The following is a 20,250-nucleotide window of genomic DNA, read 5'->3' as shown; positions in this document are numbered from 1 at the left end:
TGACCGTCAATTCCTTTATAATGTGATGAATTGTAATTTGGAAGAATGGGATATAAAAATGCTGTTAAAGGCAGAAAACTTTTCCAGGATATTTTTCCCACCACCTGGATTTCCTGTATTATTCAGAAGTATAAGCTCTGACAGGCCTTACAAGGCTGTATTCTCCCCAGGCTTACATTCAGTGCATGTAGCAGGCACACATTTTGAAAACACCTAGCCCTTCAGTGAGGATGATTCCACACCCATTTAGAAAACAGGCCAAGTTGCCATCTCCCGCCCTCAAAATCTATGCTAACGTTCCTGAGTGGACTTAGTTATAGCTTTATCACATTCCAAAGCTGTATAATGGACAGCCTCACAATTTATGAAATTAACTGTGTGTTATCAGACTGGGAATACAGATGCCTTTTTCCATTTTTCTCCAGTTTTCACTAGAATAATGGAAGCCAAATCATTCCAGGCAAGCACTGCACAGTAATTGCAGTTGATACTGTCATACAGAGCCTGCAATGATTTGCTGGCTCTGAACTGCTCGGTCTGTTGAAACATAGCAGATAAGACTTGGAAAATCAGCAGTCTTTCCATCCAACATGTTTATTGCTGAAGTAGAAGCTATTGCCATTTATTTTGGTGAGTTCTCACTCGCAGGGGCTGTTTGCCTGAAGCAATGACTGCACAGTTTGGCTTTATGAACTTATCATTACGATCACCATTATCAATTTTGTGCTTTCTACTACTATCTGTGATTATTAATTAATGCTTCATTCATTTTCCCAGCAGTTCTATCATCCTCACAGCATCTCCAGAGAAATGTCACTCTCCTTGGTTTTACACAGTGAGCAGCTGAAGCATGAGCCTAGGCTGGGGAGGAATTAACACATCAATCAGAATTCAGGAGTTCTAGGCTGCTGGTCTGCTTCTCAGATCATTGGATCTTACTTCTTCCTGCATCACAGCTATACTTTTCAAACTTTCTCTTACTGTAAACCCTATGTTAGTGGAATAATAAAGGGAGATATTTTAGGTGGTCTTGCCACAGGAATCAAATGAAATGGCAGCTTGCCTCTGGCAGGCAACACAACTCCTTTGAAGGTTCCTTACCCTACACAGACAGATCTAAGGCTCCCAATCATGTGTGACTTATTTGTTTTGTGTTGCAACTTTACACACTGGTTCATAAGCACTGTCAGGTTGCCTTATTCTCTTTACTTGGGCAGTGAAAAAAAATAGTAACACTACAGTACCAGAGTATTTATGTACTTACAATCTAGCAGCCATGTCTTGCCAGACTTCATGAATACACTAGAAAGGCTCTGAAGCATTAGAGTTACACAAAACACCTGACTGCTTATTTATTTTTTTTTCAAACAACCTGTTGAAAACTAGATGGAGAAGAAAGGTACCACCTTGTTAAGGCTAATACAGTGATTTTTATGGTACTTATACAAATGCTGCACTTTTCTGGACAGATTCTAGCCAATAAGCCACATTTTCCTACCTAAATTTTTTACTTAAGTCTGTTTCAAAATTCATAGCTTGTACTTAAACAGGTTTTTTACACTACAGCTTTGTGTTGATGTACAGCTGCCAGTGGATAAAGTGATTCCCACCTGTGTAGCAAAAGAAAACGTCCTTGCTTCTAAATCACAAAAACCCTGAATGATTCAAGGTCAGCAGGGGATATATCGAATATATCATGGGCTCCATACCATGGACTGCTCTGTTTATCATGCAGTCATGGAGGTACAGCAGAGCAAAACCAAAAACAAAAGATTGCCTTGAAGACAATCTGACATGATTCTCACCCTCACCATTCCCTTGATGCTCAAAGGCAAATTAAGAATGCTTCTTTTCTTTTTTTTTTTAATCTCCTTGTTTTTCCCTATATTAGTGCAATGAGGCCAAGAGAAAAGTCTGGCTAGAACACTTAAGCATCACTTTGAAAACAAGAACAATAGTGACAGTGCTTTAAACGTGTTTTCTGCTCTAAGAGCCTTACTGATTTCTTTCCTGTGATGGGAAATTTTGAACTGAACACATTCTTCAACAAGGACAAAAAGCTGCCTTCAGAAGAATGTCTTCAGCTTCTGTAGTTGTCGTAAGTAAAAAATCAAATTACTAAAGTAAACTAAATGGAAGTAAATCTGCATTCTATGAAGTAAGATTTCAATTTCCTAAGCTAACATACTTCTAGAAGTAACTACTGCTAGTGTTGCTCAGCTGCAAGCAAGACAGAACATCACATTCCCAGGTTTTGAATTTAAAACACAGCATTACAGCAGTTTCCATTTCTGCATTAGATAAACTTTAGTGCTAAAATGGAATATTGGGATGTTAATGACTTTGCTTTAGTAAGACCTAAACTTTTTAATTAACCTGCCAAGACAAATTACAGCCCCTAGCTCTTAGGTAACTATTGCAGACAGCTGAGACTCAACACCAATGCCTCTGTTGGGAGAGGGATTAATGGCAGCTTTGGAATGAGTTTGCTTTTTTCTGCAAAGAAAGAAAGTCCATTAAACACTGCGGTCAGAAGAAAGCTGAGTGCTAGTTTTATGGACTATTCTTTAAATTACAACCAAATGAATTTTGGTATATGAACAGTTTAGGCAGGTCAAACAAATTTAAAATTAAATATTACTGAATCGGAAACAGATTTAGATATTTACAGGGTGGAAGAAGAATACTCAGTGCGCTGTCAGGCACCCACTGGCAGCATCTTTTCCTTCTTGGACAGCAGCAAATCCATGCCTGTGAGCGGAACTGACAGGGCATTTTACTGCCAGAGAAATCAGAAGACCTATTTAGTTAATTTGTTCTTCTTAAGCAATATCAGCTTCCTTCTGTTAGCAAGGAGAAACACGGATTCCTGTTTCTGTGGTTGCTACTGCCAAGGCTTACAGTGCCCTTTATTGGAGTTTTAACCTCAGTGCTCTGCCTGAACTCCAGCTTGAGTGATTTTAATGGTGTTCAATGGCAGAACTGTCTGTCACACAGAACTGGGGAATGCTGCTACTCTCTGTTCTTCAATCACTCCTCCACCTCTGCTACAGAAAGAGAAAAAAAACTACCAAACAAACAAAAAATCAAGCAAAACCAACAAAAGCCAACTAAATAAAAGGAAAATCAAAGTAAGAAAATAAAGCAAGGATTTTCTAGCTTGTAATCCATGTTTGGCACTGTGCAGAATCTTGTTATGATTATAGTTACTTAAAAGACCTACAAAATACTTACTCAACATTTAGGGTCTAACAGTGCTCAGCATATTGCTACATACAACCCCCTCCAAGCATTTTCTCCAAAACCACACAAAGCCATCATGCAATTTGAGTAAGTGCGTTAATACCTGGCCCCAAGGCGTACTTAGGAGTTTAGGAATAATAGAGGAAATCCTTACCAATAGCAGTAGTAAGGAAAGAAACCACTTCCGATTCCTTGCCATCATTGTAGAAGGCTAAATGCCATATTCCTGAATCTAAATACTGGATAAATCCTGTCTCGTGGCTGGCCAAGGGCACAAAAGCTCTGTGCTGCCGCTGAGGTCCTTCCAAGCTTCTTGCCTCCTGGGTCAGCAGACGTCTTCCATCAAGGAGCTCGACAAAGTCAAACTGAAACATAAGAGGGAGTGATGTTTGTGTGTTTATCAGGTATCCTCAAGCTTAATCTCTTATTCTGGGTCTGGAGAAGCATCATAAAAAGGATTTGCTCTGGTAACTCAAGTACTTTCCTGGACTACCTGCAGGTAACCACTTTGGAAATAGCTAGTATTTGAACATATTTTCCTGTAATTATATAAATCTTGAAATCATCTTTGTTTAGAAGGTGACTTGCAGCATATTTGCCTTACTGAGATGTTCTCATTATGTAGAAATATAGGCAGGAAATCATGAGATCATGCCTCAACTGCACTGTAAATATGACACTAAGCAGCTTATTTGTTATCTTTTTTATGTCTTGGCTAATATGGAAAATAAGACAGAAAAATATATCTAGCCCAACTGGGTTGTTTGCCGGAGTTGCTAGGGGTCACCAAGGGAGAAGTAAAAAATATTTTAAAGTGAACTCTGGTAGAGGTTTTGCAGAAGTATTTTGCTTAGCCAACAAGGATTTCATCTTAAAACAAAAAAGTGGAAAAAGTGGTTAAAGGAAAGGTGTTTAAAAGATCATAAAAAAATGAAGATGGAAAAGAGATAATATAGAAAAGTCTCATTTAAGGAGTGGGTCTAGGTATTTTCTTCAAAAAGATGCATTTACTTTTTGCAAAGGTAACTTTAACTGAACAACTGCTTTGCATTAATACTAGTATTGCAACTCCCTTTAGTCCCCTATTTAAATAACCTTCCACTGATTTTCTACAATAATTGTATTTTGTCTGGTAGTATACTAATGGGATGAGGCAGATATAAGCCTAGCAGACATCACAAATGTTAAATGAACCTTATCTAATCTGACTTGTATCATGTGGTTAGATGACCAGGACACCTTGCAAGCAGAATCCAACAGTTGAGGCACTATTTAGCTTTTCTGTTCCCTGACTTCACTTGGTTTTGCCTCTCTCATTGAAATGAACAGGTAAGTTTGTGAGGTTTTTTTTGGAAGGGAGAAGAAAAACAGGCAGAAAGAAACAACACCACCTATTTCTGAATCCATAAACGTTGCTGCACTGAATGGCTGCTGAGTGTTAGTTGACTGTGGCATCAATATTTAGGCTGCTTATCCCTTTTCACTTTACTGTAACAAAATTTGGGTGCTTGTTATTAAGTTGTCTGGTACGGTCTTCAAAGTCAACCAAGATAAGGACTTGATGACATGTTCTTTCCTATGTAGGAAATGTTAAAAAAAAAGTTAAACTACTAAGTTAAAAAAAGAAGTGTTTATTTCCAAGAACATTTTGAGCAATAAGCTATGTATGACATAGCTCGCATAAAAAATGACAAAATTCATCCCTAGCTTATTTTAATTATGTATTTTTTATCATTTATTTAGAGGAAATTATTTTTGATTCTTGCTTTAACTTCTATTTTCTTTTGGCTGCATTTCAGTATACAGATCACAAATTTGGTGCTGAAATGTCTTTTTGAGATTGTAAAAGCTGCCATACTGCAAAGGTCATTCTTTTTGGGGGTCTATACAAGTTAGCTTTGCTAGAGACAGAGTTTCAGTTTAGGAAAAATATGACACATATATATATATATATAAGTTATAAAAATATACAATCTAAAATCTAACAATACAAGCAAGTATAAATTCTAAACACTCGCAATTAAAAATGTGCATTTCTGTTTCAACTGTGCCCTGGGGGACATCGGGCACAGCACTGCCGGCTGGGCAGGGGAGGGGATTGTCCCACTCTGCTCTGCACTGGGGCAGCCCCACCTCGAGTCCAGGGGTCTGTTTTTGGTGCCACAATATAAGAAAAGCATTGAGCTCTTAGACAGCATCCAAAGGAGGGCCATGAGGATGGTGAAGCTCTGGAGGGGAAGCTGCACGAGGAGTGGCTGAGGTCATTGGTCTGTTCAGCCTGCAGAACAGGAGACTGAGGGCAAACCTCATCCCAGTCTGCAACTGCCTCACTGAGGGCAAGTGCAGGGGCAGACACTGATCTCTTACTTGTCTGTGGTGACCAGGGACAGGAATTGAGGAAGCTGCCTGAAGCTGAGTCAGGAGAGATTAAGGTTGGATATCAGGAAAAGTTTTTTCACTCATAGTGTGGCTGAACACTGAACAGGCTCCTCAGGGAAGTTGTCACAGAAGTGTAGGGACAACGCTCTCAGGCACATCTTGGGGTCTCCTGTGCAAGGCCAGAAGTTGGACTCAATGATCCCCATAGGTCACTTCCTACTCAGCATATTCTATGATTCTATGAATACAGAAGGATTTAAGAGGATACTGGCAAGTGGCTGGTTTGAAAGACACTTTGGGACTCAGGTCTCTGTAGCCACTCTGAGCATAAACTCCTGCCTAGGCTGATGCCTCCTCAGGTCTCAGTGTGACCATGCCTGACACAGCTGAGCAGGGCAGTGACAGAGGACATCATTGTGGTGTCTGGGTGCTGGGAATGTCTCAACAGAGTTTGAGTTTGAATAAGGAACAAGCAAACTGGAGAAGGTAAAACCAGTAAGAGAAAACCCAAAGTATTTTCACATTCATTTTGGAGCAGGATGGAACGAGCTTGACTCGACTTTTAAAACAGAATTCAAGAAACCATAGGTAAAGTTCACTTCACTGAGTGCTGCTATCTCCATGACAGCTTGAATTAGTTTTCTAGAATCACTGGATTGCAAGCAAAGAGACACTTTTAGGATGCAACCTGCCTCATTGTAAAGCAGACATCTAAGAAATATCCTGTGGATTGTGCTTACAAGCATCCACTTCCTGCTATATATTAGATGTAGTGAGATGAAAACAATTTCAAGGCACTCAGGTACAGTGAGCTGCTGCTGTTCTACTTCAGTCTGGGTTATACTTGGGGCTTTCTGCCAAAAACAAAAGGTTTTTCTAATAAATATTAGCAAGATGCTGCTGCATGTGTTGATGACTTTCACCAAGCTACTAGTTACTAGTTGTAAATACTAACTGACCCACAAATGGATTGGGATTTATTGCATTTTAATACATTCAAAGATTTTTAATAGGCAATTAGTTACTGCTAGAAAGGAAATAATTGATAAAGTACCATATTAATCAATTCAAACTGTACAAATGGAAAAAAACCCTCTGCAAGCAGTGATGACCTATCTCTAAAATTCATGATTTATTAAAATGAGTTTTAAAAAATATTTGATCTAGGAAGATTAAATCTAATAGGCCATAACAAAATTGTGTAACTTATTATGATTTGTTGAGAAGAATGAGAAGAAATGCCTTTTGTCAATAGTAAACTATTATGGGCTTCTGCACGATCTATTTCTAAGACTATAGAAATTTGGAACTTACATTTTCTTCCTACTTATTAGTGACTATAGCTGTTGGCAATCTAAAATAGAAAACAATCACCACAGCCAGAGAATGTTTCCCAAAGAGAATTTAGAATAATTTGTTATTTAAGCATGGATAGCCATGACTTTGAGCCTTGCATTGGGTTTGCATGGCCAGGTTTTGGTAGCAGGGGGGGCTGCAGGGGTGGCTGCTTTGAGAAGCTGATGGAAGCTCTCCCTGTGTCTGACAGAGCCAATGCCAGCCAGCTCCAAGACAGACCTGCCACTGGCCAAGGCTGAGTCCCTCAGTGATGTTAGCAATTGTCACCTCCTTGATAACATATTTAGGAAGGCAAAAAAAAAAAATTATTGCACAGAAGTAACTACAGCTAAAGAAGAGGGGAGTGAGACCAATTATACAGACACAAGGTGAGTGCAGAAGGAGAAGCAGGAGGTGCTCCAGGTGCTGGAGCTGAGATTCTCCAGCAGCCTGCTGCACAGACCATGCTGAGGCAGCTGTGCCCCTGTAGCCTGGTGGAGCTCCAAAGGGGAGCAGAGATCCCCCTGCAAGCAACCTGGCGAGAAGACCCGTGCAGGAGCAAGTGGATGCCTGAAGGAAGGCTGTGACCACATCCCAAGCCTGTGCTGGAACAGGCTCCTGGCAGGACCTCTGGCCTCATGGACAATGGAGCCCACACTTGAGCACATCTGCTTGCAGGAATTATGATTTCTTGGGAAATCAATGACTGCACTCCGTGAAAAAAGGGAGATTTATTTGTTAAACTTTAGGTTTTTTACTTTAACAATTGAACTTATCTGTGTAATAACTCCTGTTCCATGACAAAATTTAAGATGATAACAAAATAAAATGAATACAGAGTTCTGATCTAAAGTTAGTACTATGCAATCATGACTTGAGATTTTTTTTAAACTAACACAGGATTTTTAAATTATAAATGTTTGAATCTCCCTGTGAAAAGAGACTGATTATAAAAGGGCAGTAACACCATTACTGTGGCACTGGAATTATGATGTGCTGACCCTACTGATATATTTTAATTTTGCAGAAAAGTACATAGAGAAGCATGGACTTATGACATCTCTTTAACAGAAATAAGTGGGAGGTGTTTTGATATGTATAAAATACCACATTATCCACAGAGATCATAATAAACATATTTGTTTGTTCAAAACCAAAAAAAGGTGTCATATTTCTATAAATCTCTAGTATTTTCAGCTAATAGTAGAGGGCAAGGGCAAGATACACTACCATAAACCTGCTAATTCTTTGATAACCTGCTGATGCAAGTGGGAGTAAGACACTTTGCACTGCCAGTGTATTATACCCTAATGTGGGTAAGAGCAGCTTAGAAGCTGAAACAGAAAGGAGAGAAAAAAAAATATAAATTCCTTACTTAGGGAGATGGTTCTTAAGAGCTTTTCTCACAAAGTGATTTTTTGATATGTTTTTTTATCAAGGTGTATTTAAAAAAACATCTGCTTTCATTTTAGTCCTACAGAATAATAACTTGGGTCTTGATTTCTGCCTAAGTTGGTGGCTTTCTGTAAAAAACTGGTTTTCTTTTCTTATACACTACTGGGCCCTGACAAACCTCAGTCTAAGCAGATAGTCAGCATACATCATGTGAAGGGTTGCTCAAGGCATTCTGACATGGAAGACAGAAGTGAATCTTGCTCACATAATGGTGACCAACTGGGGTCTTGCTGCCCTTACCATGAGACAGGAAAGGCAGTGACTGGAAGAGAGACAGACCTGATGTATATGAATCTGCTTAAGAGAAGATTCCTTTGGATGCAGTTTGAGTGTGGCTGCCTTTGTGCAAAGCACTGGATGGAGAAGGTGGTATCTTCTGCTGTTTGGAGCAACCAGCTGGTACCCTCAGTGGCCACCAGCCTCACAAAACCCTTCTCCTCTGGAAGTCCACTGCCTCAGGCAACTGCCTGCTCTTCCCCTGCCTACAGCCTACCAGATTAATTTGTGTAAATTTTTTCAATTATCTCTTGATTCACGTTCTCTGGATAAATGACCTTGGGCATTTTGCAAGCATGCAACAAACTCTTGAAAGAAATAGATGAAATAATGCATCATACAAACATCAATTTGAGACAACATAATTTAGTAAGTGAAACATAATTTAATTAAGGAAATAAGGTCCCATTACCTGTGTGTGTGATGGTGGGAGTCCTTTTCTGCCATAGATGCCAACAAGAGCAGCCTTTCCTAAAGACACATTGAATTTCAGATGCACTGGGTGGTCGATGAACACCTGAGATCTCCAAAAGATACCAGGGGGGATCTTCTGTGTGGCTCGTCTGCCTACATCAATTTCTCCGGAGTCTATAAAACTGTCGTCTGGAAAGAAACTACTGGGCTTTCCTGCCAAAACACAGGAACAAAATTCTTGAATTAGTCTTTAGATCCTGAAAGTAATCTAATCATACTGGTATCTCTGACACTGATCTTGAGAAACAGTCTATTAGTGTCCTGAAGTCTTCAGAGTACTTTGTGTAGCCAATCCATATGATTATGGGAAAAAAAACTGGCAGGATTATTTCTGGCTTCAATAACTGTTTTGTTTGAAAACATGAGCATGGGAAGAGCAACCTGGAGAAAAATGGCCTTTTGTTTAAACTGTAACATCAGAGAGTGTGTAATTACATTCCAAAGACAAGAATAAATCATCTGACATTATATCCTACATTAAAAGAAGTTTAGGAATGGAGAAGTCATCATTAAATTAGTAAAGAGAAGTGTAGTGAGAATGAGATAGATGTACCACAGAGTGGAATGGTGGGGTGGGGAACAGCAGCATGAACGATGCCTAAGTGGGGAAAGGAAAATGTTTCTCCATTAAATTAATCCTTGACAGTGGTAACAGTATTTGAAATAGTAAAAAAAAGGCAAATAAAAAAAAGGACTGAGATACAAAAAGGAGACAATACCCTGCACTTGAGTAATATCTTTTAAGAACCATTAAAGGTTTTAATTGGGTTTCAATATAATCTGTAAAATACGCTATTATTATCCATTTTCTTTCAGAAGACAAATGGAGGCATCTGTTTCTAAAACTACCAGGCTGGAGAGCCTGGGTATTCAAATGGGATCAGGACACACCATAATGTCCAAGGGAGCCAGCAGGGAGCTTGGCACCCCTAAAAACATACCTGAGGAATTCCAGGTTGGAAATTTATGCAGTTATAGCTCCCAAAGCAGATGGCTGCTTCAAAAAATCTGGTCCCAAAGGAAGATTAGAGAATGAGGGGCAGAATGAAAAATCAGGTGCCAGAATGTTCCCTTTTCAGCCTGTGCTATAACCAGTGGCCACAGCTTTGGGCACAGAACACAGGGATGATGAAGAAGGCAACTGCTTAGCAAACAGCCTTTATTAAGGACACTTCTAGTGGAAAAGCATGCAGTAGCATCACCTGAAAAATTCTGGCTTTAGCAAGGAGAGCAACATGTCACCAACAAGGACTAATTATTAATTTAGGAAATGCAAATAAATTTGTTTCTTATCTCCATGCCATTACAGCACACACTACTCTGCATTTCACAGAGCAAACAATTGTAACAAAATGAGAAGGGAACTTCTCACTACATACATTCTTTTGTACGAAAATCACGTTATGAATTTTTTTTTTCTTCCAGTACCTACATTTGAGGATGGGGGAAAAAAGTCCTTTCCCATCTACCTTGAATTTATGTCAAATAGTCTCAGAATTTACTTGCCATATTGAAAATGGAACTGGTAGAACACTGCATTTTATTTCAAATGACATTTCCATTAAGATTACATAATGTTAAATATAGTATTGCCTTAAATTTCTCCATATACCATCCCAACACAAACTCTCCAGAAACAGATGTAAATTGTTAGCTGTCTCTGAAAATCAATATAGAAAGTATATGCATATTAACTATTAAGGATGGAGAACTTTTCCTTGCAGAACTTTTGGCTCCAGTAACACTAAACCCTGATTTAAAGTCAGCAACTGCTTAAGGATACTGCTGGAGCAGGACTTGATGGCATGAACTATCTTGAGGCAGAAGTTCTATGCATACCAGCACAAAAGGTTTATATATGCAAAGGCTGCATGTTCATACAAAACAAGCTACTCTTAATTTTATAAGATCTCCATTTATCTTTGCTCATCATTCTCAAATAAGTACAGGTAGGAAATCTGCTGACTTTTACCTTTCTTCAGTCCATGTACATAATAAAGGAGATAACAGGAAACAGCTTAGGTAAATGGGCATTCTTTCTGAATCTTTCTGGGCTAATAGAGTATAATTGTACAAGGAAAATAAACCAGCTATATTTTGAAGGGAATTACTTTATCAACTGGATTGATAGTATTTATTTCGCATACTAAAATTTTATTTTCACACTCCCAGGATTATGAGAAACAGCTCCAACGTCTTCATGCAAAGTTTCTTACTGCACTGTTGTAAGATGAAAAGATTGAGGATTCTATTAAAGAAGAGCTAAAGACATCACATGTTTTGGTTCAAATGAATGATATATTTTTTCTGATTACCACTGACATGTTTTATAGATTCTTAGATATTCAGATGAAAACCTGAAGTATTTGATATACCCCATGATTGTTCATTAATAAAGATTGTACATCAGAGTGAATCAGGGAAGGTGAGAATTTAATATGACAGATGTTGCTATGCAAGATAGAGCCTGGAGAAAATGAGCACAGGGTGTATTCTGTAGAGATCAGCACTTGCTCATGCAAACGAAAATGCTTCTGTGATTACAAAAGACAGTCTCACAGAAATAATTTTTTGTACACACAATTACAAAGTTTATGTCTCCTCTTGGTAGACAGTTGTATGTCTGAAAAGCACATATCCTAAGAGCTGTTATGTCATGTTGCCAGAGGTTGAAGCTTGTCCTGATAGAGAAGTCAAAAGAGAAGCTCTCTTCTGAATTCAGCCCCTGAAATCCCTCTCTGTTTCACCAGTTGCAGCCTACAATAAGATCAGGCCCTGTGGACTGGATACTTCACGAAGAAAGTACAATAAAAAAGCCATTTCAGCTTCTAATCAGAAATTGGCTTTTAATCAGAATACTTGACTCCTTAAAATTAACTTCAGGTCTGAATTCTTAATTGGGCTGTCAATTACTTTGCTCTTTCTGCACATTACCTTGAACTTTTTAGTTACCGTAGCAACTCTTCCTAATTTCTTTATATCAAAATGAACTATTTCATTTCAGACCTTGCTGAATCTTTCTGTATTTCTCACAGGATGGTTCCATGACCCATCAAAACACTTAAAAACACACACAGCTCTGACTTCAACTACAGTCAATTACATGCTTAAATGTAAGCATGTGATTAAGGGCTTTGGTAAACGGGGTTGGGCTTAACAGAGGTAAATGCTGTTCTGGAGCACAGCCACAGATGAGAAAGGATGACTGTTACTGAGAGCTGGCAGGACACTGGTAATGATTCATTCAGATCAGCACTAAGGATGCTCCTAACACATTCTAGCCTATTTCATTCTGATTCAGAAGACATTCAAATATATTTCAATTCTCTTTAAAATAGATTTCAATCACAGACATTCTGGTTTAGAACAGAAGCCCTGCAGCACTGCTAGCCCAGAATTAGTTACACAGTTACCTGATGGGGAGAGAGCTGCATTTGAAGGCTGGACAGTATTACTCCTGCACCAAAGATGTGCTGATGTGCTTTTTAGTCAGGACATGGTATTTTCCTCTAAAGCCTACCGATTCCCTAAGATCTATACAAAGCACTAACTTGAGGGGTCTTCTCATGACACAACTATGCTTCTTCCCAGATTTCTCTTTTAACAGAGCAGCAATCAAAACTTCTACTCATGTCACATATAAACATGGCTAAAATAAAATTAAGTGGAGGTCTTTCACTTGGATGGCGGCTTTGAATACCTACATTTTACTTTGACTTTTAAAAGGAAATGGACAGATCAAAGCTAGATGATTCAAAAATGAACCATATGGCAAGTTAGAGGGGAAAAGAAAAGGATCTGTCGTGAAGTATTTTTGAGTACAACAGCAGGGCTGTCTGCAGCTTGCTGTACTGTCTAGTAAGGTTTGCTGAGAATAACCTGCTTAGCTGACTTTTCCTTGTAGCAACTTGATGGCAGCCATCAGTTACCAGTAAATGCACTGTTTTAAGGAACACAGATAATTATGGCCTTCATTTGGACTAATAAAGACAGAAAAACTGTTATAGGAAAAACCCGCTGCAATTAATTTAAATTAAACATCTAAACACAGGCTGTCAGCCAAAGCCTAGGGAACTCTATGGAAATGTTTGAGTTTAGTGAGTTGCAAGAACACTAGCATACATCTTACCTGTGCAAAAAATTTCTACCAAAATAACTATCAAGAATATTACCTTACTGGTATCTCATAATTATATACTGAGAAGCTTAATGCACAAACAAAAAAGCTTTCTGAAAGTTTGCATTTCTCATTTCTCCAGCTATGTCTGGCGAGGGATAAGACTTCGCAGAGCTTACAGATACTTTTAGCAGTGGTGGCTCTAAAAAAAGAACACAGTGATGTAAAGCTGCTGAGTAAGGTGCTGCTGCATTGAGGACCCATAAGCTGCTTCTAATTTCTGTCAACACCATGATACTTTATGGAGACTAGGCTTTTTATCTGGTTACTTTTGCAAAGCTATGCTCAACTCTGGAATGCCAAAACTTACAGTGTAATAGCTCTCAGTAAGTATTTTGGTCCTCAAAACATTTGCTAAGTGGCAACAAATAGTCCAACTCAAACATTTTTGTAGTTCTGTAGAAAAAGCTTGATCCAGTGCTCCAGGAATCATTTAAAGAGACAATGTTTTTCCATGAAAACAACCACTCGAGGCAGGGTTTTCATGCTGGCCTTCTGTAGTCTGTGAGAATGCCTTGAATGTGTGGAGAAGGTTTCACACAGTTTTATTGCATTAGTGGACATCAGAGGGGTATGAAACTTAGAAACATATGGAAACAGGACTGACAGCTACTAGCTCTAGACATGAAAGACTGGAGAAGCACCTGCTGATGGCAGCACTGAGGGTAATGGAACATGAGATTGGACGGCTGGAGTTTAGAGGCAGACAGAGGACTCACAACATGGACACACACCAACCATACCTTCACTGGCTCCTTTGCCTTTCCTGTCAGGTAACTCTAACCCTGTGCCCCCCGAAGGATATAAGGAGACGTCCGTTGGCACTGGCCAACTGCTGGCTGTGTCTTCCGTGATCTCATACATCTGCCCTTCCATCGGCTGCAGGTGCCAGTTTAGGCCAAACAGGTGCATGGCTGTGGTGAGCAATGAGAAAAGTCATCTTTTTCTGTTTGGGAGAGTTTCAGAACTACAGGGGCACTTTCTCTTTCTAAACCCTTGCTCCAGTGCCTTATTAGTGGTCATTGCTTTAGGACAAGAATGGGATTAATGTAATTAGACAGCCCCTGCTGCTTCTACCATACCAGCTCCCTAGGTCTTTCCACCCACTTACACTTGATTTACATCACCTGTAACAATCCACTCTGCTTCTTCCAGCAGAACCACTCCTGACTCATGGTCTGCATAACCAGGCACAGTGTTTCACAAAGCTCCCAAGGCTGGGATGACAATGAAGTGAACACAGAAATACAAGGAGTATTATTTCTTAACATACCAATAAATCCTAGGGAACTGCACTCCGGTTTGTTTTGCTATATTCACAAGTGTATTACATAGGTTCTCTTTTTTTTTTTACCCATCAATTATACACAGAAGCCTTTACAGACATCTCTGACAGCTTCTTCTGGTTAAGACCAAGTAAAAACAGGCAATTCAAGACCCATCTTGTGCACATGCCTTTGTGGTCTGCATCACAAATGTGAGCAACTATGTCTGAGCATTCTTTCGTACAACTCAGCCTCTTCTATTCAGATCAAAGATATATCCTTGAGAACTGAAAACAAGCATCACCATTTAGATTTGTGTCATAGCAGGGCAAAGCTCTCTGTAGGTTTCTGGGCCATGCAAAGTCACCCAGGGCACATGTGAGTCTATTTCAAGGCATTACATGAAGACAAGTAAAGTTAAGGAAAAAAGAAAAACTACTTAAAAAGCAAATGCATGTATGAGGAGTATGGAAATCATATACTTATACACCTAATACTTGCTCCTTCCAAATATAAAGCAAGAGAATGTGGCTTGTGGCTTACCATATCAGTTCTTCCATCCCCAACATAAACACTTCATACTCAATCAGTATCCAGCTTAGCTTCAGGCTCTACACAGCTAAATGATTTGATATTTGCTACATTTGGAATGACATTTCTTTTTTAGGGGAAAGCCTTGATATTTTACACTATAATTTCTCCAAGAAACTATACAATGGCTCTAACATCACAGCCATTTAGTATAAACAACAAAAAAACCCCTAAAAAAAAACCAAAAACAAAAAAACCAACAAAACAAAAACCCAGTAAAGAAACAGCATTTCCATGGCCTATAACTCTATTTTTATTCACAAACATACACCTGAGATTGTCAACCATTGTTAGGGACAAGTGGTTAGTTTATTTAAACCTGTGCATCAGAAACAATCTTTACAAGAGAACTGAAAAGTAATCTGAGTAGCTCTCTGAAGACAGCATGTTTAGGCAATTTAGCAAAATACGGGATTTATTCCACTTCAGTTTCAATTATGTCACCTATCATTTACTAACATAAACAAGGTTGTCTTTGCACAACTACAACATCACAAAACATGAGTGCAAAATTCTTTTTTACCATGTAAATGGAGACTGTGTTTGTTAACAGTTTTATCCATTAGGAAAGAAAATACACTCCTTAAACTCCCACACAGAAAGGAAGCACAGCAAGGAATGTCTCCTGAGGGCCTGTTCAACACTCATTTTTATACAGGTACATATACCAAGAAGGAATGGTACCAACACCACTGGTAATATAACCAGGGTACTTTAAGAAGAGGAACAAGTATTTTCATCTAAAAGGGATATATACTCAGCAGAGAAATTGAGAAGAGGGAGGAAAGGGAAGAGACGAAATTAGACCATGAACAAGAAATCTGCACTAAGCATTTGGCATCACTATGCTTGCATAATATCTTTGTGTTTATACAGCCCTCATCATCAGAATGCCTGGGCACTTCATAGCTATTAACCTCACAAAACCTCATCAGGTAGGAATCTGCTTTTTTCTAGTACACAGAAAAGAAAAGGAGAACTACAGTAGATTAAAGGACTAACTCAATTCACTTGTTTGGGCATTAAAATGCAATTTTGTGTTAATTCACTTAACTTACTGTATGCTTACAGGGTTGCAAGCTCCAAGAGGCTTTTCATGCAGCTCTCTGCCAACAGTTCTGTTGTAAACTCAGTACTGGATGCTGTCTTATAATTCCATCCAGGCTGGACGTTTCCAAGGGCCAGAGTGTTACCCAGATGCCGCAGAGCTGTTACAGAGCTCAACAGCTCAGATGCTCTGAGCACACAACTTCCTATGTTTAACATGGGATCTTTGTAGCTACATGCATGTTTGTAGTTCCAAGCAGAATGGAAACTGTACTCTTCACTCCTCCAAACTCAGGCATTTCTAGACAGCAGTCAGGCCTAAATTCTGCTGGTGCTAAGTGTTTAACATCAGCTCCATCTCTCAGACATCTTCATGTTAGAATGACCTGCATGAGCTTACAGCGGGCATTCCTGGTCTAGGCAGAACTGAGCCAGTCATTTGCTTCCTTTGTAACACCATTTGACTTCCTCTGTCCTTTGGACATCTCAGCCTCAGTGCCACACGGATTTTTAGGAACACATTGCAAGGCCATTGTTTCCCCAAAAGGCTATTGCAGCATCTTCTCTCCTTAGGAGGAATTTTTTTATTGTAGATTATTATTTACTGCAAGCAAATAAAAGTGAAAAACTCAATATTGCTTTGGGTGCAGTGGGCATTTTTTACAGGCACTAAAATTAATTTAAAATATATGAGAGGAAATGTCTTAACAAGTGATCATCTTGCTTCAGTTTAACAACAGAACTGACACTCTGGAAGATGCTACAGCTTTTCTGCACATTATCCATCCACTTGCGCAAGTGGATCAACCATTCCATGTCATCATTCAATGCTCAATGTTTGAAAAGTGTCTTACAATTTCCCAAAATAAAAAATACAACCAAATTATCTGTAACATAGATACTGTGTTATCACACAGTAGTTAAAAGACTTGTATTAATGTTAATTTTGACCTTTGCTAGTAGATTTTGTCTAAAGCAAAAAGCTTCTTGCGTACATTGATCTCATCATCACATAGGTCACAGAATCACAGAACGGTTTGGGTTGGAAGGGACCTTAAAGACCACCTAGTTTCAACCCCACTAACATGGGCAGGAACACCTTTCACTAGACCAGGTTGCTCAATGCCCCATTCAACCTGGCCTTGAACACTTCCAGGGATGGGGCATCCACAACTTCTGTGGGCAACCTGTGCCAGTGCCTCATCAGCCTGATAATAACAATTAATTATATCTAATCTAAATCTATTCTCTTTTCATTTAACACCATTATGGCCCTGTCACTACAAACTTTGGTAAAACATCTCTCTACATCTTTCTTAAAAGCCTCCTTTTAAAGTATTGAAAGGCTGTAAGAAGTTCTCCAATGATAAGCCATGCGAATGACAATTATGCACACCATGCACACAAAAGTGCAAAACGTTGAAAACCAGAATTATTTGAATAGCATTTTGATTATCAAGTGGCTTAAAATATTCAGAAAACAGTGTAAAAGCTGAGAGCTACTGCTCTATTCAGGATTTCTGAGTTGATGTTCTTAAGCACAAAATAAAAGCCTAGAAATATCCCCCTTCATATGGCAAACAGATATCATGCAATTTCTGCTATAACCACAAAAGTCAACCTGAAACAAGAACAAAGAGTCTAATTTACTTTGGAAACACACTCTTGTAGCAGGTATTTTATGAGAATATCACCTGAAAAAGTGATTTCATTACTATATTCCAAATATCAGCAGTGTCTGATTGACAGCCTGGTGGAAGATTCATTTCTCGTCTTGTTCTAACTGCCACACTGGTGCTAAAAAGTTAAGTAGTAATAGCAGTGGATATTTTGGGTCTTTACATCTCAATGGGATGTCTAAAGCTGTTGTTGCACACAGTTGTGTTTAAAGGTTTTATAAATCAACCTTGATCTGTGCAAATTCTTTCCCACAGAAAAAAACCCAAACAACTAAGGACCATAATCATGGAAAAGCCCTGTAACCATGGATGAGTACCATTATAATATATTTTGAAGTGTTAATGTTCCTAAGAGGGAAGTAAAGCTGTAAACGTAGTTTCAGATTCCTGATGTTCTTAGTCTCTGGGTCAATGGAACCCACTGTGGACATTTTTTCTGGCTTTCTTTCGCCCCTGCTCAGCTAGACACAAGATGTTGCTGACACAGAATAAATGCCCTCCTAAAAGCCCCCATGTCCTTCTCCATCTCTGTCTCCAACATGACGCTCAATAGATTTTCAGATATTGAAGGCTCCCCACGTATTAAAAGAGCACTCTGCAATTAACAATCATTAAAGTGTACACTTTTGTAAAATACCATGTAGCTTTCACTGCCTAGGAAGCTCCATGACAGGCTCTTTGCAGAAGCTTTGGTTATACTCCCCATGGAGAAGAAAACTCCCTTGTCTCCCTTCTCCTGGAATGAAAACAATACTCAGGGAGAAACCCTGCTTGCTCTCTGGACTGTTTCACCACCACCAACTTAGATGATATAAAGGCATCTGGGGCCTCTGGCCCATTATGCTCATGTTTTGAATTTAAAGCTTTGACTTGCATGACCTTTCCCCTGCAGCTAAGTGCCAGCAAAAGATGCCTAAAACTTGCTGAATGGGTAACAGAATTTTCTGTGGCAGACTAAATCCCCTTATCCTCAGTCCTAAGTCACCTGTGGCTGCCTTCTTGGTGGAAAAAAATTAGAGATCAAACTCCAGTCCTTTCAGGGTTTGATTACTTTGCAGAATTCAGCATTTCAACCATGCCAGTGTGATATGACTGTTCTTTTCAGGACTCAGATTCACTTTAGCAGAGAAAATTTGTGAAGACTTTAGCATCATCTGAGTTATTTAATCATACAAATAAATCAAAGTTCATATTGATAGGACCAAGTATTCAGGATCATGATTCTTCTGATTTTAACATATTATTTTTTTCTTATATTGCATTCATTACTCCTACTCCATAGCTACTTGTGGACACCATAATCAGCATCAGCAGACACTGTTAAGTCAATAAAGAGGAACATTCTTTCCAAGTTTCTTTTGAAGACGTTCAGGCTTTTGAGTATCTTTGTATTATTGCCACTTGCTTATGAGACAACAAAACAATAAAGTCAAAACAACTTACTCAGCGGAGCAGTGAACAAAAGAAGTGGTACAGCATTTAGAATAAAAAAGGACAAACAAAGATAATAATTCACAAGGTCAACAAAATGGACATCTCTTAGGACAGGTTGATGGAGCGAAGGAGTTAGCAGAGAGAGGCAGATGATTGTGATAGATCACAGGGAGAAGAAAAGACAAGACATGCTTACTGAAGCATGAGAGACCCCCAAAAAGCACACCAGTCAGCAAAAAATTGAAAAACAAACTGCTGGCCCTTTATTAGCTTGTTGCTTTGCCCAAAGCAGCAAGCTAAGTGTAATAAATAACCAAACCAATCAATTAGGATGTTTGGATTAAGGCTACAGCTGAAGCCACCAGGTGCTTCCATAGTGTTTGTTAAAAGCATTCTCACAGCAGCTCCCAGGCTCCGCTGCTTCCTTCTCCCCTGCCCTCTCAGGGCTAAGCCCTGCAGGTACCACAGCTGGCCTGGTGATTGCTCACCCAGGCAAAGCTGCTACAGAAACAAAGGAAAGAATAAAATAGCAATTTTTTTCCAGCTAACAACTGATCTTGCCCTGAACAATGAATAAAGGCTTTCTCAGAATCAAAGCTTAACAAAACACATTAATGATCCCTACCTGAGCCTGGACTTACAGCAAGCACAGTAGTAAAGGGCATAAAGGCAAGACAGAAGTCTTTTGGGATTCTCATCTGAAAACCTCAACCAGTTGTTTTGCACTAAGAATACTCCAGGTTTTGAATCCATATTTATGTAAGAATATATGCCTGTATATGTCAGTATAATTGCTTAAATAACACAGGGAAGGGCACAAGCTTTGGAAAAGCTGCACAGCCCACCTCTGCACAGCCACCCCACCCTCCCCAGCTCACCTGTACTGGCACTGGGC

General features: G+C 39.2%; 1 protein-coding gene across 12 annotated transcripts in view; it reads right to left on the bottom strand.

The window, feature by feature from the left end:
- Window positions 1-20,250, bottom strand: part of TENM4 (teneurin transmembrane protein 4) — a 1,542,144-nt gene that overhangs the window by 162,349 nt on the left and 1,359,545 nt on the right. For all 12 annotated transcript variants that reach the window (XM_064720073.1, XM_064720105.1, XM_064720113.1 and 9 more), the window contains 3 exons: window positions 14,083-14,253; window positions 9,101-9,315; window positions 3,398-3,608 (listed from right to left, as the gene is read on the bottom strand). In XM_064720073.1, coding sequence (XP_064576143.1) covers window positions 3,398-3,608; window positions 9,101-9,315; window positions 14,083-14,253 — 597 coding nt within the window. The remainder of the gene's footprint in view (window positions 1-3,397; window positions 3,609-9,100; window positions 9,316-14,082; window positions 14,254-20,250) is intronic.

Source organism: Zonotrichia leucophrys, chromosome 1 (assembly GCF_028769735.1).
Source record: "Zonotrichia leucophrys gambelii isolate GWCS_2022_RI chromosome 1, RI_Zleu_2.0, whole genome shotgun sequence".
NCBI classification, from domain to species: domain Eukaryota; kingdom Metazoa; phylum Chordata; class Aves; order Passeriformes; family Passerellidae; genus Zonotrichia; species Zonotrichia leucophrys.
This window is presented reverse-complemented; position numbering and strand designations above follow the sequence as displayed.